General features: G+C 40.6%; 1 protein-coding gene across 3 annotated transcripts in view; it reads right to left on the bottom strand.

Moving 5' to 3' along the window:
- Positions 1-2,281: 2,281 nt before the first annotated feature.
- TOPAZ1 (testis and ovary specific PAZ domain containing 1) overlaps positions 2,282-22,149 on the bottom strand; it is a 73,152-nt gene continuing 53,284 nt past the window's right edge. Inside the window, exons 17-20 of one of the 3 annotated variants that reach the window (XM_038771058.1) lie at positions 15,912-16,076; positions 15,155-15,358; positions 13,908-14,091; positions 2,282-2,528 (exon numbers count right to left, since the gene is read on the bottom strand). In XM_038771058.1, coding sequence (XP_038626986.1) covers positions 2,315-2,528; positions 13,908-14,091; positions 15,155-15,358; positions 15,912-16,076 — 767 coding nt within the window. In that variant the 3' untranslated portion in view covers positions 2,282-2,314. Of the gene's footprint in view, positions 2,529-13,907; positions 14,092-15,154; positions 15,359-15,911; positions 16,077-22,149 lie in introns of those variants that run through there. The other 2 variants (XM_038771066.1, XM_038771076.1) reach the window with 2 other exon arrangements.

The following is a 22,149-nucleotide window of genomic DNA, read 5'->3' as shown; positions in this document are numbered from 1 at the left end:
TCTCAATAAAATAGGTGACCAGGTCGCTAGGGGCAAGGGATGAGGGATGGTGGTGGGGGGGGGGGTAGGGGGCTTGAGGGAGTTAAAAGTCTGGAACAATTGGCAAGGGGAATGGGCCAGGGGCATCAATAAGCAGGAGAAATAATTTTGCCAGTCAGAGGAGAGGGCAGAGTTAAAGCATGTAAGGAAGAAGCGGATGAAGTCAGCCTAATCTAGATTTCCATTAGCAGTGCTCTGCAGTTCGTGCACAAGTGTGAAAGAGGCAGACTGTGGAGGTAATCCAGGGCTGTGGGTTAATGGTATGAGATCACCGAAAGGAGAAGGGAACAAGTGAATTTTCGGTAGGGATAGTGGTGTTGAGAGTGTCAATTTGGTCAAGAGAATGTAGTTTGGGTATGGAAGCTAAATGGGGAAGGACAACTTGTCTTCAAACTGTACCTCATTCTAAACTACCCTGCCTCCATTCCCTCACTTATGCTCTTCCTCTGGCCCGGAACTCTTTCCCTCCCCAAATCCAACATCCTCCAGCTCACCGCACATTCAAAGACCTTCTAAAATCTCATCTCCTCCAGAAAGGCCTCCCCAATTAATTCCCCAAACTTTACTATCCAAGTCTGCATCAAAAAGAAACTCCTCCCCACGGACTTTAAAGCACTCAATCAGCTCCTCCCCATCCTAACTTACCTCACTGATTTCCTACTATAACCTAGCCCTCAAACTTCACTCCTTTAACACCAACCTACTTAGTGTACCCCAATTTCTTCTATCTTGCTTTGAATCCTTAGCCCATGTCCTCCCTCTGGCCTGGAATTCCCTCCCCTTCCATATGACAGACCACTGTTCTCCCCACTGTCAATGCTTAACTAAAATCACATCTTGAAGAGACCTTCCTTGACTAACCTCTCATTTCCTCTACTTCTTCTACTGTTTGCATCGGCTACAGACTTGATATTCACCGGAGCCCACGTGTTATGAACCCAGCCCTAATTTATTTTGTCTATCTCCCCCTCTAAACTGTAAGCTCCTTGTGGGCAAGGAACGTACCAACTATGTTGCAGTGTACTCTCCCAAGTACTTTGAACAGTGCTGTGCACACAGTAGAGGTTCAAGACGCACCACTGATTGATAAACCCCACCAGCCACCTCTGGCACTTATTTGTTCCCATCTTTTATACTACTGCCTACATGCTTACTCAACTGTTCATTCAATTATTCATCTTGACTGCTCAATTCGTAAGTATTTTTCTATCTTTCTCCCCTATCAGAGAGTAAACTTAGAGACAGGGAGTGTGTCACTTTCTTTAGTACTTCCAAAACACACAGTATAGTGCATTGCATGATATGGGTACTGAATATATACAAATACTATTCTTGCCACAGTCCTTTCAAAAATCATTTACTACCAACAGCTTCTTCTGGGAAAAGAAAAACTTTCAGATTCTGCCCATTTTCCTCTCCACCTCACCCTCCATTACTTGGGACCTGATTTTATCTTCTAGATTTTTTTTTAAAAGTACTTGCATCCAACCCCCACTACAGACTATTCATATTTCATTCTCTCATCCTGGCTCTGTGAGTGCTACTCTGCCCCAGTTCTGTGTTCACCTGATGGCTGCATGCATTATTTCAGTTTCCCAATTCAGGAGGATTTCCTTACGCCTTCCCCAACATGCCAAAGGACTCATAATGGAAGGAACCACGACTCTCACTCCAAAATGAGAGTGGAGGAAATGTCAATTTAGGCCTCTTTCTGATAAGAATGGAAGATTCAGTTGGGATTTGCACCCTAGCTTGGAATAGCAGAGAAAGACCCAAGACCGTGCTGTGAATTTTGTCTTCAAACTTACTCTTGTCACAATAAGATTTTAAACAGGTTTATAAATACAACAGAAGAAAATTCAAATGAACTTAGTAACTGGACATTTAAATTTCTGAACTAAAAGAATTCTGAGTATATGCCCCCCAGTTTCTTACTTGCCCTACTCTGATTAATTTTATACACAGAGATTCTCAAGAAAATCAGACAAAGGCACAGAAAGGAGAGACAAATTAAGTCTACTGCAGGGAAATATTAGACTAGGGGAAATGAGTAAAAAGCAAACCAAGAAGGAACTATGAGCAACACAAATAAAAGTTTTATACTTAGCACTTTTGTGGCAATTGCTTCAAGGCTGTCTGTGCAGCTCGCTAAAGCCCAGATTACTGTAAATCAATAACGAAAGGCAGCTGGATACAGTAGAAACTGTCTTTATTGATTTTTTTTCAACAATGATTACTTCAACTTACGAAAAAACAACAACTTATAAACTAATGGCTACTGACAAAGCCAGACCTTTCCAGCCCATTGCAAATTCTCTTTCAACCATTTTAAAGCAGAACAACGTTCTAAGCTATAGACCTGTTCCATAGTAACATTCACAGTCGTATGTTTAATGAAAAGCTTTGGATCTGATATTCGTGCAGCTTGAATGAGTCTTTCTGTCGCTGCCCGATAGTCATCATTACTCCGCACCTTACCTTCTTCACATCTGCAAGAGACGATTCCACAAGTTCAAAAATTGAGGAAAACTATCATTTAAAGTGTCTTTTGTTTCACATTCAAGTGCTTTCAATTTATTAGTCCAAAGATAGTAAAATACAATAGAAAGTATAGCTTATTAAGTTTATTTACTTCCTATTAAAGATAAGCATCATTTTAATGTTCAGTATTGGTAATTACATCCATATCAGCGTGTGGTTAAACAAGTAATGGCCCTGAATTTAATTTTGTTCTTTTCTCCTTGGATTTACTCATGTAAATTGAGCTTCGTTTCATTGTTGGAATGATTGTTTTTAGTTAATGAATATTTAAATGAAGTAAGCTAACTCTGCTTTTATTAAAAATGTACTCCTGGGATTTTGATGATAGATCAAAGAATGACATCTCCACTTAGTTCTGAACTACAGGACTAAAAACTTGATTGACACCATTATACCGTAATATTGGAAGTAAAGCCTGGGCTTAAGGTTTTTCTTAAGAAAGATGTAATCATTACACAGGCATAATTTTTCATTAACTTTTTTTTCTATTAAAGTAGTGCCCAAAGTGTTAAAAATGAGGTAACACTTGAAGAACGAAACCTGGTTGATTCAACAAGATATCTCTCACACTGGGGAAAGAGAAGAGGAAAATCACTGCAAAGAAGATTGACTGAAATAGAAAAGTCTAGTGGCAAAATGCCTACAGAGCCAATCATGTATCATTTTTACAGAATTGTTTAAGTGGATTTAAGGGCATTGGAAGCAGGTAAAATGGCAGAAGTAGTTGGGGAAACCTGGCTGCATGGAGGTACCTCTAAGAAAAACTACTATTTCACCTTTCACAACCCTTACTAATCTCTGGAATCTCAAACTCCTGCTTCAACTTCTCCCTTTTTGGGAGCTGACCTAATAATAATAATAATAATAATAATAATAATAATAATGGCATTTGTTAAGCGCTTACTATGTACAGAGCACTGTTCTAGTGCTGAGCACTGTTCACGGATTACTAGAGAAGCAGTGTGGCTTAGGGGCAAGAACATAGGCTTGTCATGGGATCTAATCCCGCCTCCGCCACTTGTCTGCTGTGTGACCTTGGGCAAGACACTTAACTTCTTTGGGCCTCGGTTACCTCATCTGGAAAATGGGGATGAAGACTGTGAGCCCCACGCGGGGCAACCTGATTACCTTGTATCTACCCCAGTGCTTAGAAAAGTGCTTGGCACATAGTAAGCGCTTAACCAATACCACAATTACTATTAGTATTACTAATGGGGGAGTTACACTGTGTCACTGACCTGCTGAAATGGTATCGTTGTAAAAGGCAAGATATATTCTCTTAAATGTCTTGACTCCATTAGTAGACAGTAAGCTCCCAGCACACAGACACATGCACAGGTGTGTATGTATATGTATACTTAAGCATATAATTAATTGTGTACTAATTAATGTATTCTGATTCCACTGTTTTTTGAGACAACATAAAAATGTTTACACAATGTAAGTGCCAAGTGAGGAGGGGATGTGTCTTATGCATCTCTTGTTCTTTCTTAAGTACTTAGTACAGTGCAGTACACCCAAGTGGGCACTCAAATACTGTTAGAACTACTACTGCTTGAGTGAACAGACTCTCGGTATTAATATACTAGTGGAAAGATTCATAATGAGAATAGATACAAACACCACTCAGCTTCTCCCCACCCAGAGACACACTTAGCTATACACGTATGCATGTTAGCCATACGCATACCTACTCACCAAAGGAGATGCACTCACATGTAGGGGAGCAGTGGCAGGAAGATAGTAAATTACAATTATGTTGCTGCCACTGCCATCTACACTTGCTGGCTCCTTGAAGTTCCTGCTATAGCAAGGGTTGGCAGAGGCAAGAACTCCCAAGGAGTCAGTGATGACTGTAGTTTTTCATCTTACCATCTCTTGCTGCTGCTCCACTTGATCTTGGGTTCTCTGCGGCCCACCATTACAGGCACAAAGGTCAAAAGGGGAATTTTTTGTAAGTGTTTTCTGTCTTGGCTGCCATTCTGCTCCCATTCTTTCTGGAGCTGGGCCTGAGACTGCTGTGAATTAGCTTAATGTGAGGGTGAAAGATGGAAGGCTAAAGATTGGTCCTCTCTCCCTGGGATAAAGCCCACTGTTCCAGTCTTGTGAGATGTGGGGCTAGGCAGATTTAGGAGGAGGAGGAGGAAGGAAAGAGGCCAGGGATATGTCCTCCTCCTCCCTGCCCGACCATGGCCCTTTACGTCAATAGTTTTGTCCCTTCAGGAAGCAAGAGGAAGGAGGTTACACTGAGGCCCACAACACACATGCGCTTTCCCAGCCAATAACCGTCAGGACCATTTCAGAGCCAAAGTTTATGGAGATGGGAAGCCTGCTCCATTTTTAGACTGCATAAGTAATTAACAAGGCCACACACTTATACCCAGTGTGTTCTTGTACTTATTCCCAAAGGGACCCACATTTGATAAGTGTGCAGCATGAATTAGCTATAACTTCCAGGAAGTTGTATCCCATTGATCCCACTGTATCAGGGATGAGAATAGATCATATATTGGCCTAGAGGAAAGAGCACAAGGCTGGGAGTCAGGAGACACAAGTTCTAATTCCAGTTCTGCCACCATCCTACAGTGTGACCCTGGGTAAGTCACCTATCAGTAAAATGGGATAAAATGGAATTTAAGCTCCATACTGGACAGAGAATTTGTCCGACATTTAACCTTCCATTTACCCCAGCGCTTAGCACATAGTAAACACTTAATAATAAATATGACAATCAGAAATGCAAGTCTTATGCTGAATAGTTGAAAACATGAATGCATCAAGAGGAATGATGGAAGTTTTACTGATGTGCTTTTATTTTTAGGCTGTGATGTTACAACCCCATTCTGTGTAGTGGGAGGGAAGGGAAAAAGGAAGATGAAAGAGGCTTTAATATCCAAATAACTGGAAATTTCAGATACATTGGAAAAAAATGTTGAATTTCAATTAATCAACTCTGCACTCCTCATTTTTCCCAATGAAGAGGATAGAAAAGAGAGGACTATTTCTGAGAAGGTAGAAGAGAGAAAAGAAGAGAGAAAAAATGAAGGGCTAAGAGTCCTTTTTTCACCCCTCAATCAACTAATGGTATATATTGAGCGCTTACTCTATATAGAGCACTGTTCTCCCTTGGGGCCCTCTCTGTTCACCTCTTCTCTTGAGTTAATACTGACTGTTGAACTCTTCATCTCTCACCTGTTACTGTAGAAACCCACATGAGAAAAGAGCCCCAACGGCTGGGTTTCTAGCCTTTCTTGCTATGGCCAAGGTCTTAATCTTATACCCAGGGAAGTGGGGCCTCAGAGTCTGGCCCATATGTTCCTTCTCACCCTTTCAGAACCTGAATAAACCATAGGTAAAACTGCAAGTCAGGTCATTTCAAAAAAATCCTGAAAAAAAAATTAAAGTAGTCCTATTTCCATACTTGATCCATGCCTGATTAGGGATCCCTGATGACTGGGAAGACTCCTGGAAAACTGTCTTCAAATACTGATTGTGGAAAGCATTAGAAAAACTACAGGATTAACCTATGTTGGGGAATAGTCATTCAAATTATGTCTTCTCGTCTTTTCCAAAAAGGGGACTACTACTTTCATTTCTGTCATATATTCCTCAAGCACTTGGTTTGCTCACAGTAAGTGCTCAATGAATGTTGCTGGTGCAATGCTGCTGGAACATTTGCAATAATAATAATGGTATTTGTTAAGCGCTTACTATGTGCAAAGCACTTGGTACAAAATAAAGATTTGCAGAAATATGGGGAATGTTTTTATTATCTCCTAGTGAAGGGATGGACAGATTTTGGATAAGTGAAAGACATACTCTTTGTCTCAGTTACAAGAGCATTCAGAAAAAGACAGATTGGAGAAGCAAAGCATTTCAAACCCTGGGACCTACTTAGCTATTCCTATGTCCACTGCAAGTCCTCCCTATTTTTTGTTCCTGGCTATAGTAATAATAATAATAATAATGATGATAATAATAATAATAATAGTATTTGTTAATACTATGTGCCAAGCATTGTTCTAAGTGCTGGGGTAGATACCAGGTAATCAGGTTGTCCCATGTGGGGCTCACAGAATTAATCCCCATTTTAGAGATGAGGGAACTGAGGAACAGAGAAGCGAAGTCACTTGTTCAAAGTCAAATAGCTGGTAAGTGGCAGAGCCAGGATTAGAACCAACGACCTCTGACTCCCAAGCCTGGACTCTTTACACTAAAACATGCTGCTTCTGTATGTGCCTTCCTATATCAAGTGCCTATTTTAGAATCGGCAAGCACTACCAGAATGTGAACATTATACCACAGTCTAAAAATAAAAGCGCATCAAATGGGGCCTTCTTTGTACTGACTTAGGGCACCCCCAAATCTGTACTCTGACAGACCACACTAGGACAGCAGTTCTATACTAGCATATTCTTCAAAGTTACCAGGCATTGGCAGAGTAAATTACCCCGGGACTTTCCCAAATTAATTACGATTTCTCTAAAGATATTTGAGACACCCATTTCATTAATGCAAACAATCTTAGTAAATAGCATGCTAAGTTTTAGGTGTCAGCAGGACATTCGAGTAGAGATGTCCTGAAGGCAGAAGGAAATGTGAGTCTGCAGAGAATGAGAGAGGTCAGAGCTGAGGAGGTAGAATTGGGAATCATCCGCATAGTGATGGCTATTGAAGCGGTGGAAGTGAATGAGTTCTCCAAGAGAGGGTGGAGATGGAGAACAGAATGGGACCCAGAACTGAGCCTTGAGGGACTCCCTCAGTTAGACGGTGGGAGAAAGAAGAGGAGCCTGGGAAAGACACTGAGAAGGAGCAGCCAGAGAGACAGGAGTCTCATTCAATCAACATATTCAATCTATCACCAAATCCTGTCGGTTCTACCTACACGATATCACTAAAATCTGCCCTTTCCTCTCCATCCAAACTACTCTTACACTGACCTAAACACATATCATATCTTGCCTAAACTACTGGCATCATCCTTCTCACTAACCTCCCTGTCCCGTCTCTCCCTACTCCAGTCCCTACTCTGCTACCCAGATCACTTTTCTAAAAATACGTTCAGTTCACAACTCCCCGAGACCCTCCTGTTGATGCCTATCCAACTCCACAAACAGAAACTCCTTATCCTAAAGCACTCAATCACCTCTCCCCATACTATATTACCTCGCCGATTTCCTACTACAACCCTGCTCACAAACTTCGCTCCTCTAACACCAACCTAGTCACTGTACCTCATTCTTATCTGACACCTTACCCATGACCTCCCTCTTACTCCTTCAAATATGACAGCCCATCACACTCTCCGCCTTCAAAGCCTTATTAAAATCACTTCTCCTTCAAAAGGCCTTCCCTGAATAAGTCCTCATTTCCCATCCACCCGCTCCCTTCTGCTACGCTTCCACACATGTGTGTTCCGTTTGGGCACTTGATTTTCACCCCACCTCCAGTCCCAAAGCACATCTGTAATTTATTCTAATATCTGTCTCCCTGTCTATACTATAAGCTCCTTATAGGCAGGGACTGTGTCTACCAACTTAGTTCTATTTTACTCTCCCAAGCACCTAGTGCAGTGCTCTGCACATAGTAAGCACTCAGTTAATATCTTAGGAGCTGCATAATAATAATAATAATGGTATTTGTTAAGCCCTTACTATGTACCAGGAACTGCCAAATCATCATCATAATAATAATGACTGAGCCCACTCCTCCCTCTCCCCCTCCCCATCCTCCCCGCCTTACCGCCTTCCCCTCCCCACAGCACCTGTATATATGTATATATGTTTGTACGTATTTATTACTCTATTTATTTTATTTGTACATATTTATTCTATTTATTTTATTTTGTTTTGTTGTCTGTCTCTCCCTTCTAGACTGTGAGCCCGCCGTTGGGTAGGGACCATCTCAACTTGTACTTCCCAAGCGCTTAGTGCAGTGCTCTGCACGCAGTAGGCGCTCAATGAATCCCACTGAATGAATGAATGAATGAATGGTATTTGTTAAGCGTTTACTATGTACCAGGAACTGTATAATAATAATAATAGTATTCATTAAGCACTTACTATGTGCCAAGCTCTCTTCTAAGTGCTGGGGTAGATACAAGGGAATCAGGTTGTCCCACTTGGGGCTCACAGTCTAAATCCCCATTTTGCAGATGAGGTAAATCAGGCCCAGAGAAGTGAAGTGACTTGCTCAGGGTCACACAGCAGACAAGTGGTGGAGGCAGGATTAGAACTCAGGTCCTTCTGACAACCAGGCCCATGGGGTTTTTTTTTTGGTAAGCCCTAGAGCTGAATCAAAAGACTACCTATTTGAGAAACAGTGACTGCGAGTGTATATGATCATCACTATGAGAAGCAGTGTGGCCTAGGGGAAAGAGCACGGGTTTGGGAGCCAGAGGACTTTGATTCTTATCCCAACTCTGCCACTTGTCTCCTGTGTGGCCTTGGGCGAGTCATTTAACTTCTCAGTGCCTCAGTTCCCTCATCTGCAAAATGGGGATTCAGTACCTTTCTCTCTCCCACTTACTATGTGGGACCTGACTATCTTGTATATAACCCAGTGCTTGGTATAGGGCTTGACACATAGTAAGTGCTTAACAAGTACCGCAATTATTATTATTATTGTCATCATCAGTGGTATTTATTCATTCATTCATTCATTCATTCAATCGTGTTTGTTGAGCGCTTGCTGTGTGCGGAGCACTGTGCTAAGCGGTTGGGAAGTACATGGCGGTGAACAAGTACTATTATCCCACTGCAGGACACAAAAGGAAGCAGTTTAGCCTCATAGGAAAAAGCATGGATTTGGGAATCAGGGAGGCCTGGGTTCCGGTCCCAGCCTATTTATTGAGTGCTTAGTATTTGCAGAGAACTGTACTAAACGTTTGGGAAAGTACAGTATAACACAGTTGATAGACAGGTACCCTACCCACAATAAACTTATAGTTAGAGGAGAAGACAGACATTAATATAAGTAATTTATAAATAATTTGTACCATAGAATATATATCCACCATTTTCTATTGCAGTCTATTTTTAAAAGTAGCAGCAGAATTTGATTATGTGCTACCTCCTTCCCCTCCCCACAGCACCTATGTATATTTATACAAATTTATTACTCTATTTTACTTGTACATGTTTACTATTCTATTTATTTTGTTAATGATGTGCATACAGCTTTAATTCTATTTGTTCTGTCGATTTTGACGCCTGTCTACATGTTTTGTTTTGTTGTCTGTCTCCCCCTTCTAGACTGTGAGCCTGTTGTTGGGTAGGGACCGTCTCTATATGTTGCCAACTTGTACTTCCCAAGCGCTTAGTACAGTGCTCTGCACACAGTAAGCACTCAATAAATACGATTGAATGAATGAATGAATCTTTGATTGATTGCTATTTTAAGACGGTAAAAAGTAGCAAGACTAACAGAACAATCACTATCTCTAAAACAATTCATTAAGTACTAAAAATTGACTAGATTTTTTTTAAACTTACCAGCCGTCCCAAGCAGTTACACATGTTATTAAAATGGAATCAGTATTCTTTTGAACTCAGTCAACATGAATTATTGCACAACTTGTGTGTCAATTTGTAAACTTGCTAAAGAGTTAAAGAGCACTGGAATGATGGGCTTTGGTCTTATTTCTAGCTCAACCGAGTGATCGTTGGAAATCTCAGAAAGACAAAAGAGAAAGATATTTAAAAATCTGTTTTATAGCTATCTCACAGGGATAGTGGGGGCCATTTATGATTAATGTGACCTTGGGCAAGTCACGCAACTTCTCTGGGCCTGTTACCTTATCTGTAAAATGGGGATTAAGACTGAGCACCACATGGGAAAACCTGATCACCTTGTATCCCCCCCAGAGTTTAGAACAGTGCTTTGCACATAGTGAGCACTGAACAAATGCCATCATTATTATTACTAATGGATTGCACCTACAGACATTTTAGAATGTCACAAGGAAGCGGTATTACAATGCAAAACTTTTCTCTTCTATGAAATCTTTCTTCTTCATACTTATTTGAACAGACATTTAAAAATAATCCTGGGCTTGGGTACAACTGATTACACTCAATCTGGGTCCCTGGTTTGCAACGCCAATCGGGAAGCCTAAACAACTTGCCAAGAAACTGAGCCAAGACAACAGTTTCAAGAGCCAAAACAACAGAGTTTCATGAAAACCTGATAGAAAGGCCTTGTGACGGTCGTGCAAATGTCCTGGCTAGGGACCGAGCAGAAGCTGGCAATGAAATTAATGTGAAAAACTCAAGGGCTGAATTAATACTTTTTAGTTTGAGGGCTGCCAAGGAGTAACAATGAGAACTACAGAAATTGTTCTCTTGGTTAATGTTTGCCCAGTGGGTGAATGATAAATTAAACAAAGCACTGGGTGGATGTGTAAGAGTAAAATCATCCTTCAGTTCAAACACAACGAAGCTGATGGAGTGGTTGTATCCATCAAGTGTGAGTGTCTTTGATGGAAAATATTTTCACACTTGTATACTTTGCCAGTGAAATTATAGCAGTGCATCTTTTCTGGTCTGTTGACATTTAAGCAATCACTGCTGAAGCTCAACCATTAGGTGGGCAAAGATATGCCCTATTGGCAGAAGGAAAGGCCTTGGAGACCTTTCTGTGGTAATAGTGATGGTTTGCACTGAGTCATCCACAAAAACCATTTAGCTCTCCAGTGGCATGCACTGTTAAACAACTGGTAGGGAGAATGGATGCAGCCCATGATAACTGAACAGAATATCTTCTGAGACTTCAACTGCGGCTGTGCCCTCATCCAGTAAGTGCTCAATAAATATGATTCGTATTCCTAATGTATTTATTTATATTAATGTAAGCCTCCCCAACTAGACTGTAAGCTCATGGTGGGCAGGGACTGTATCTACCAACTCCGTTATACTGTTGTCAGCCAATCAAATCTATTGAGCGCTTACTATATGCACAGCACTGTACTAAGTGGTTGGAAGATCAATATAGCAATAAACAGAAACATTCTTTGCTCACAGTGAGTAACTTCTGCATTAATTAGCAACTTTTCACAGTACTGATGTTAAGTGTGCTTACAATTATCCCTGGGGAAACATTCTAGGTGTGTACAAGTGTAAAACCACATAACATAAAGCAGTCACAATTAAGGAGCTAAATTCTCTTAGTACAGTGCTCTGCACACAGTAAGCGCTCAATAAATACGATTGATTGATTCTCATGTCTCAGATTTCTTGTTTCAAAAAAAGTGAAAAGTCGAGGGGGAGGCAGATATTAAATATAAATAACTACAGATATGTACATAAGTGCTTTGGGGCTGGTAGTGGGGATGAAAAAAGGGAGCAAAGTAGGGTGATGCAGAAGAGAATGAGAGAAGTGGGCTTAGTCAGGGAAGGCCTCTTGGAGGAAATGTGACTTCATTAAGGATTTGGAGGTACAATTACTCGCCTAAGCACACAGGAAGCATTCAATAAATGCGACTGATTGATATAGAGGTAGAGAAACAGAACATTCTCAGAAATATCTTATATTTTTAAAATCTACTGTCCTTTCACTTTTTTTGAAACGAGAAATCTGAGACAATGAGAACTTAGCTCCTTAACTGTGACTGATTTATGTTATGTGGTTTTATACTTCCTTGTACACACCGAGAATGCTTCCCCAGCGATAATTGCAAGCACACTCAACATCAATACTGTGAAAAGTTGCTGGTTAATTAAGAAGTTGCATAATTTCTTCCCCTAAAATTCAAAATCATCATCATGAACCGGTGTTAATGAATACAGCATGAAATATATATATTTCAATAAGAATACAAAGTGAAGATAAGACAGAGAGTTAGGTTAGTTCCCTAAGGACATTCTGCAAATCTGGTGGGTAGCTGTCAATGGATAATTTAGAACTACAGAAAAACCTGTGGAGCCAGAAAGACCTGAATGTTGGCACACAATTTTTTAGTAACTTCTGTTAAAAGGTTTCCTTACGGGCCAAACCTTTAAGCAGACTTAGACAATTTCTCGTTTGAATGCAATACGGTTCACAGCTTTTGGGATGCTCTTGAGCTCTAGACTGTAAGCTTGTTGTGGGCTGGGAACATGTCTACCAACTCTGTTGTATTGTACTCTCCCAAGTGCTTAGTACAGTGCTCCGCACACGGTAAGCTCTCAATAAATACCATTGATGATGATGATGACGACGACCTGAGATATGTATAATAGAGACTTAGGAAGGTAAGACTGATGACTTAGAGAGAGAGAGAAAAAGATTTCAAAATAAACAAAGTAATTAAGAAAACAATAACAGTGTTAGCACAAGTGAGGTCAAAAATAGCGTGGTGGTATGCTACCAAAAAGAGAACCACAAAAATGGAACCCTAAATGTTCCTATGGCAGTAGAAAGAGCAGTAACTTTGGGGATCCACAGCCATGCCAATACTGTGTTAAGAGCAGAATTATGCCTGTTACACACATCATGTTTATCTGTCATGAGAAAATGGTACTTGTTACATGCTTGTTACATGCCAGAGTACTGTGCAAAGCATGAGCTAGATACAAGGCAGATCAGACACAGCTCCTTTCCCATGTGGCGTTCACAATCTGAGGCAGAGGTACCTTCACCTTTCTGTGCCTCCCTTTCCTCATCTGTAACAGAGAATGAGTGATGTGCCCCATGTTATACAGCAGGGAACGGGCAGAGTTGGCACCAAAATCTGGGTCTCCTGAATCTCAGTCCCATGCTCCCTATCCCTATGGCCTTGCTGCCTGTTTAGCTGTAAAAGAAATGACTGGGAAGCGAATAAAGCTGAGTTTCATTCTATTTTGTATTTTTGAATGGGCTAATGCCCTTTACGGGATACAATGTGGACATTAGCGATGGGCTGGTATAAGAAAGAGTCCCTCCACTCATATCCCATCATCATCACTATCAATAACATCACTGCTGCAGAACATTGCACTTGGATTACAGGGACCATGTCTCTTATATCTCTTATTTCTAAAACCTTCCCACTGTGGGTGTCTCATCTTCTGCAGAGAGAACTACTTTGAAGAAGATGCTGATGTTGATGTGATACACGTGCCATATCGACGCGGCCTCTTTCTTTGGGTCTGGAAATTAGTTTAGAAATTGGTTTTCTCCAAGAGGTTATTGGCTTGCTTAGCTAGAAAGATTTCTATGATACTGAACCCATGCTTACGTACATACAAAGTCAATGCTTCTTAATTGAAATAAGTAAGGAAACAAATATGTTCTAATGTCATCAAGACTTAATTATCTCTATAATCTGAACAATGCGAACAGATATTAGAAAAGCAAAATATCCAACAAACCTTTTCAGCACTATCTGCAGTGTCTGAGCAGAAGCACCAGGATTCTGAATACTATTTGCATTTGAAACAAGGAAGATTTCAATGGCTAACAGCATCTCAACTTCAGACAGGTAAGAAGGAATTAGAAGTAATTTTCGGTATAAATTTCCCTCCAATGTTGGGTAGCAACCCAATGACAGAGCACCTGAAAGTAATACAGCATAGCAATTGGAAAATAGTTAAAGTGTTAGCACCGCTTATTTTAAAATATATTTTGAATCTGATTCACAAAGGAAGAAAAATTAGATATTAAGCATGGGCTTCTCTCTGCAAGCAATGACTTGACTTCACTATATCGTCCACTGTCTACCCTCTATTTTATTAGAGTCTGGGACAGCAATGCAAACTAAAACCCCCATTCTTAAAGCCTCACTTAATAGTTTCATACCCCTTGATTTACATAACTGGTGAAATCACCTGGTTTGAACAAGTCCTTTCAATTCCCTATCCAACACAATGGAGGTCTACAAGACCAAAAGGTAAAGCCGGAGAAGGGGGACATTTAAACGGGATAATCAACCCCAAAATAAGTGTGTTGGCTGTGTATAAATATTCTGGGTTAAATGTAAACAACTCTATGGCTGTAATTTATCTTCATTAAATGATGAGAACAGATAACGCTTTGTAATATTAATTGAAGGAATGTTTAAAGATATTACCGACCATTGTATATCCAGATATGAGAAATCCAACTTTCTTCTTATATATGAGTTTACTGTACACTCTCCCACCCCTGCAGCATAGAGCTTTGAGTATGGAGAGACTAAAATAATCTACTTCCTATAGACTCTGGGGCTTTGGAGGCTAAAAGAGGATGCTTGAGTCCTTTTTCTGAACATAGGTGAGGTCTAGGTGTTTCCTCTCTCCACTCAAATTTCAGAGCTAGATTGGAAATAGGACTCAGTGCCTATCTCTCATGCAAACAAATTCAGTTTTCTGAAGTATATATATATATACGTATTTTAAACCAAAAGCACACACACATGAAAGTTTATGGCAGTAAGCCCACCATATTTAAAAGTGGCAGCAAAAAAAATTCACCCCCACTACTGTTTTCATACAAGTATTTTAAAATTACACTTTAAGTTATACACATGCATCAAGGAATCTTTAGGGAACACAGTACAATTTTTGGAAAAATTAAAATAACAATGAAATTATTGTTATTGGAAAACACTGTATTGGAAAACACTGTAAAAGTAACTTACTTTTGTAATGGGCCCGAGCTTTAAGCCACAAACAACTCCTCCCTAAAGCAGTAATTAATCTTCGAAGAAAAGCAAAATCAACAGGGATAATTTTTGAAACCATGAATTCTGCTACAGAAGATGAAATACCAAGGCTGTTGCTCTCTACGCAGGCACGTAAAAGTTTGTTAAAAATACGGCTGTATTGCTTGACCTCTACATTTTCTGAAATAAAAATGGGTTAAAGTGCAGTGTCAACTTTGGCAGATTAGTAGCTGTAACCATGCATAACAATTCCCTCACCCCTGTTAATAGAGACACAAAAGGCACAAAGAAAGTGCTCGATAGCATTAGCAGTCCCCAAATGAGAACAAATACACAGAAGAAAAAAAATATTTTTATAGAGCGGTCCTTCCTCTATCCTTCACCAACAGTTGCTCAGAGCCGCCCAGTTAGTGTTTCCAGGACCAACACTAGGGAGAAATCTTTACTTCCTCAACCCTCAAATACAGAGTCAGGCTCAGAAATAAAAATTGAAAGTCCCATGACCATTTCTGTAGAAAAAAAACTCCATCAATACAGAATATCTACTATGATGAACAAATGATAGAATTAATCCCGTCACCTCTACCCATTTTTAGATAAAGCAAAATAGACTCATTAGATTCAAATAGAAGACTCTCATACAAAGCAGGGGTAAGAAAGAAACTTCACTCATTTGCTAGCTAACACCATAAATTAAAAGGAGATACACAGTCTAGGATTTGTGTTAACTTACCTTGAGGATTATGGAAACCTGGCAGATTCTGCAAAACCTCAAATGTTTGTCTGAATAAATTTTTAGCCAAAGCTTGATGTGCAATTTTGCAGAGCAAGTTATGTCGCATGAGAACATCCACTCTATCACAAGGCCATGTTGGTGTATTTATTATCCATTCTGACTCTTAAATGAATAAATATTTTATGTTTAAATATATAGTTAACATTTAACCAAACAGTACTGACATTAGTATATGGTTAATAAGTACACAGGTATAAATGATTTACACCTGAGTATACTGATAATGATCATTAGAAGCCTAGTCCATGAAAATTAAGAAGGAAACTAACAATTTTAATTCTTTTTACAGAAATGGTACAATTTAATAAATGGCATTATTCAAAGCATTATAAGATACAACACTTGAAAAAACCTTTGCAATAACTAATATCTTTAAAGGTGCTGATGATATATTTGCAATTCCCCCCAATACTTTTGCATTTACAATTTTAAGCATCTTTCTACTGATTAGGATGAATCAGTATACGTTTATAAAATATATGTATAACAAATATTAAATGTTTTTTGGATCCAAAATTAAAGAGGTTTTAAATGGCATTTATTGTGTGCAGTGAAATGCATTCTACTAAAGCCTCAGGAAAGTACAACAAAGTAAAATACATAGGATCAGTTTCATTACTGAATAGTTTGACCTAACTTTAGATCAAGGAATGACACCATGTCAGGAGCAGGGAAAGAATGACAGAAAGTGAATTGACTGGCTGGGTCAGCATATGCTACACATTTTTTAGGAGCAGTCCTACATCCTCGGTGGTGTATATGTCTTTCTTCCCCACGATACTCAGAACAACTGTTCATCCAGCTAAGTATCTTATAGTGACACTAAATCTTATGTGGTTGATTTCCTTACATCAACTAATGGGTACAGATGTACTTTCTAAAATACCTAATTTTCCCTCCAGTTACTTATTATGGACATCTAGTCCGCAATTTTATCCACATCCTCCTAAACCCTAAAAATGGTTTCTCTCTCTACAACTAACTTCCTATAATGAATTCTAATGTGTCACACTGCGTAAAGATGTGGTTCCTTTTAGTTACCATGAATTTATTTCATTAAATTAAATTTCATTTAGAGAAGCAGCGTAGCTCAGTGGAAAGAGCCCGGGCTTTGGAGTCAGAGGGCATGGGTTCAAATCCCAGCTCTGCCACTTGTCAGCTGTGTGACTTTGGGCAAGTCACTTCACTTCTCTGGGCCTCAGTTTCCTCATCTGGAATATGGGGATTAAGACTGTGAGCCCCCGGTGGGACAACCTGATCACCTTGTACCTCCCCAGGTCTTAGAACAGTGCTTTGCACATAGTAAGCGCTTAACAAATACCATCGTTATTAAAGCCCTAAAGGATGTCCTCTATTGGGGGGCTGGGGGATTTATTAAATAACAACTGTGCTTGCCTTGACCACATCCTTCATTATTATTATTAGTAGTAGTATTTTTACTGGTACTTGTTCAGCGCTTATTATATGCCAGGCAATGAACTAATCGCTGGGTTAATAAAAGATAATCAGGTTGGACACAGTCTCTGTTCCAAATGGGGCTTACAGTCTAAGTAAGCAGGCATAGGATTTAATCCCCATTTTACAAATGAGGTAACTGAGACACAGAAAAGCTAAGTGACTTGCCCACCATCACAAAGCAGGCAAGTTGCAGAATCAAAATTAAAATGTAGGCCCTCTGACTCCCTGCCCTGGACTCTATCCACTAGACCACACTGCTTCTTTATTTTGTAGACTTCAGTCGGAAAAGTCAAATATTCAGAGGGGACATAAGCAGAGACTTTCCCAGGTTAGTTTACACCTACTTTCTGATCTCCACATTTTATGATACACATAGTAGTCACCATCCCCTCTCCTGGCCTTGAAGTCTTTCCTTGCTCTACAGATTAAGTCAAACTGTACTAGGTAATGAAACTAATAGTATTTTAGTTTAAACATATATTACTTGGGATTTGAAGAATGCTTCATATTTGTCCAACATATACTGCTCTATGACCTGGCCCATCTAAATCAGTAGAAAGATGTTAATATAGTAAATTAAAAAGTACTTGGATAAAATAGTATATAATCTTCACTAACAAATACTCATGTATCAGCAAAACAATGACATTTTTCTGTCTTTCCTAAGGACACCCACAATTTTGTGAGCCATTTTGGCTATCACCACACTTCGACAATCGATGACTTGAAGCACCATTGACAATGACACCAAGATCTCTTTCCTAAGTCATGACAGACAACTCAGAATCCATCTCCATGTTATAGTTTGGATTACTTCCCTCTTCATGAATTAACCCATGCTTTCTGCCAAAAGGGTACATCTGCCACTTTTGTTTTAGGAGAGTTTTCCTACAGTTTATATCCAAAATAGCATTTCACCACTTGGGAGATTTTGCTGCTCACTCTCTTTTAGGTTCACAGCAAAATAATAAATAAAACCAGTCTGAACACTGATCCTTGGGAAACTCCATTATTTGCACTTCTCAGCCAATAAAGTAGCTTTTTATCTCCCTACCTTTTGCTTGCTTTAGAGCTCTACCCAAGACATAATGTTCTCTTCAACCCGATAACTCACTTTTTTAAACAAAGGTTTGGTCTTGCCCAAAGCTTTTGGACAGTCTAAATGCACTAAATCCACTGGTTCATCTAGTCATATATTCACTGACATCTTCAAAGAATTTTAGAAGCTCAGTGAGGCCTTAGAGAATTCCTGATGTCTCCAGACTGATGGTGCTTTTCTATGTAACCTCTAGTCTGGTTCTTTTAAAAGATTCTTTCAGTTTACCAGGTGTGGAAGTGAAACTCCATAGTCAGTTATACCAAGAGATATCTCTGGGACTATTTTAATAGATTGGCGTTATATTCGCAATCTCCACATCCTAGTAGCTATTTGCAAAGATCAGTTAATCGCTTTTGCCACTGATTTCACAACTTCCCCTCTAAATTTCTTAAGAACAGTCAGTTGGATCTCAACTGGTCCCGGTAATGAATTCGTTATTTATATACCATCCCTTAATTAGGACTAAAACATTCTGTGGGCTCACCACAATTTAATCTAGGACCTCTAATTTATACACCAAGAAAAACATTTTAGTCGTGGATGCCTCCCTAACATCTTCCCTAGTCGTTGTCTCCATTTGATATACTTGAAGAGTGTTTTTAATCACTTCATTTGGTGTCTCTTGCAAGCCGGAGTGAAAGCACAATGGAATACTTTTTATCCAGCATCAGAGCCCACCTTCCAGGACCAGGGACTCCATGGTAATCAATCAGTCTATGGTATTTACTGTGTGTAGAGCGCTGAACTAAGGGCTTGGGAGAGTACAATACAACAGAGTTGGTAGTCACATTCCAGGCTCACAAGGAGCTTTAAGTCTAGAGGGTGAGACAGACATTAAAATAAATATATTGTGGATATGTACATAACTACAGTGGGGCTTACGGTGGGGTGAATATCAAAGTGCTTAAAGAGTATAGCTCTCAGTGCATACACAATTCAGAAGGAAGAGGAAGTAGGGGAAGGCCTCAGGGAGGAGATGCCACTTTAATAAAGCTTTGAGGGTAAGGAGAGTGGGTGGTCTGCTGTATATGAAGGGGGAGGGTGTTCAATGTGAGAGAGAGAATTCATTCAGTCATTCAATTGCATTTATTGAGCGCTTACTGTGTGCAGAGCACTGTACTAAGCGCTTGGGAAGTACCAGTTGGCAACATATAGAGACGGTCCCTACCCAACAACTGGCTCACAGAGAATGTGGCAGGGAGTTGGTAGTGAGATAGATGAGATTGAGGTACAGGTGTTGGAGGAGCAGAGCATGTACGTCGGGTGGCAGTAGGACATCAGCAAGGTAAGGTAGGAGACGGTGAGCTGATCGAGATACCTACTACTGGAGGTTCTTGAGGAGTGGGGAGACAGGGACTGAATGTTTTCTCAGAAAAATGATCTGGGCAGCAGAGTGAAGTATGGACTGGAGAAGAGAGACAGGAGGCAAGGAGGTCAATCTATCAATCAATCAATCAATTGTATTTATTGAGCACTTACTGTGTGCAGAGCACTGTACTAAGCGCTTGGGAAGTACAAGTTGGCAACATATAGAGACGGTCCCTACCCAACAGTGGGCTCACAGTCTAGAAGACTGGGGAGACTGATGCGGTAGTCAAGGTGGAATAGGATAGGGCTTGGATTAGTGTGTTAAAAGTTTGGATGGAGAAGAACGGGCAGATTTTAGTGAAGTTGTGAAGGTAAATGTGTGACAAGGACAGCACTTGGCCCCATCACAGCTCTATACCCTGACCGAAGCTGAGGTACAGGACCCAAACTGCACATGTGGCAGGCAGGGAGGCAGTTGGCCATGAACGGGGTTGTCTGCTACTGTCTGATCTTCCATGGCTTTGCATGGGATGGGGGGAGTGGGGTCAGGGCAAAGCTGGACCAAGGCCCAACTCTTCAATTTTCTCTTGCCTCCCACTCTTCCCGTTTCCCTCCACTGAAACAGCCACTAATCTGCTAAAGATGCCACTACCCTTGATGCAGTCTAGGATAGGGAGAATGAGGAAACTAGTCATGGGGACCAGCCCTGACTATTCTAGGCTGGTTAAAGGAGGAAAGAAGAGAAAAGGGGGAAAGGGAGTGAAAAAAAAATCAATAAATTGTATTTACTGAGCAGCTCCTGTGTGCACAGCACTGTACTAAGCACTTGGGAAGGTACAATTTAACTGAGTTGGTAGACGTATTCCTTGCCCACAAGGAGCTTTTGGTCTAGAGGGGGGAGACATACATTAAGATAAATTACAGATATGTTCGTTAAGTGCTGCGGGACTCAGAGTGGAGGGACTGAAGAGTGCATAAAAAGGAGGAGTGAGAAGTGGGGAACAGGTCTGGAAATGGGGGGATGGAACTGGAAAGGGGACGAGATTGGAAAGAGGAGGGGTAGAAATGGGGACAGGAGTGGGAAGGGGGAATAGGAGTGGGAAGGAGGGATTGGGAGAGAATGAGAGACAGGAACAGAAGTGGGGAAGGGAATGAGAAGGGAGATGGTTGCAGCTCCTTCTGCTTGATGGTAGTAGAATAATTTTTCCTTTATTAAACAAAGCCCCTGTTCACTGTGGCACCGCCTTTCAATCAATCAATTGTATTTATTGAGTGCTGATGGTGTGCATAGCACTATACTATGTGCTTGGGAGAGTACAATGTAACAGAGTCGGTAGATAAATTCCCTACCCACAATGAACTTACAGTCTAGAGGAGGAGACAGACCTTAATATAAATAAATTATGTATATTTCCATAAGTGCTGTGGGGCTGAGAGGGGGTGAATAAAGACTAAATCCAGGTGCAAGGGTGATGCAGAAGGGAGTGGGAGAAGAGGAAATAAGGGCCTAGTTGGGGAAGGTCTCTTGGAGGAGATGTGCCTTCAATAAGGCTTTGAAAGTGAGGAGAGTGACCATCTGTCAGACATGAAGAGGGAGGGCATTCCAGTTCAGAGGCAAAATGTGGGTGAGAGGTGGGTGGCAAGATAGACAAGGTCTAGGTACAGTGAGTATGTTGGCATTAGAGGAATGAAATGTGTGGCTTGGGTTGTAGTAGGAAAGCTGGGAGGTAAGGTAAGAAGGTGCAAAGTGATTGAGTGTTTTAAAGCTGATGGTAAGAGGTTTCTGTCTGATGTGGAAGTGGACGGCAGCCACTGGAGGTTCTTGAGGAGGGAGAAAACAGGGCCTGAACGTTTCTGGAGAAAAATGATCCAGGCAGCAGAGTGAAGTATGGACTGGAGTGGGGAGAGTCAGGAGGTAGAAAGGTCAGCAAGGAAGCTGAAATAGTAAGCAAGGCGGGATGGATAAGTGCTTGGATTAATGTGGTAGCAGTTTACATGGAGACAAAAGGGAGGATTTTAGTGACTTTGTGAAGGTTGAACTGACAGGACTGGTAATAGATGGAATATGTGGGTTGAATGAGAGAGATGAGTTGAAGATAATGTCAACGTTATAGGCTTGTGAAACAGAAGGGATGGTGGTGCTGTCTACAGTGACAGGGAAGTCGGGAGTGGACGGGGTTTGGATGGGAAGATAAAGAGTTGTGTTTGGGATGTTAAAGTCTGAGGTGTTGGGGAGACAGCCAAATAGAGATGTCCTGAAGGCAGGAAGAAATTGAGACTACAGAGAAGGAGAGAGATCAGGGCTAGTAG

Source organism: Tachyglossus aculeatus, chromosome 2, assembly GCF_015852505.1.
Source record: "Tachyglossus aculeatus isolate mTacAcu1 chromosome 2, mTacAcu1.pri, whole genome shotgun sequence".
In the NCBI taxonomy this organism is placed as follows: Eukaryota; Metazoa; Chordata; class Mammalia; order Monotremata; family Tachyglossidae; genus Tachyglossus; species Tachyglossus aculeatus.
This window is presented reverse-complemented; position numbering and strand designations above follow the sequence as displayed.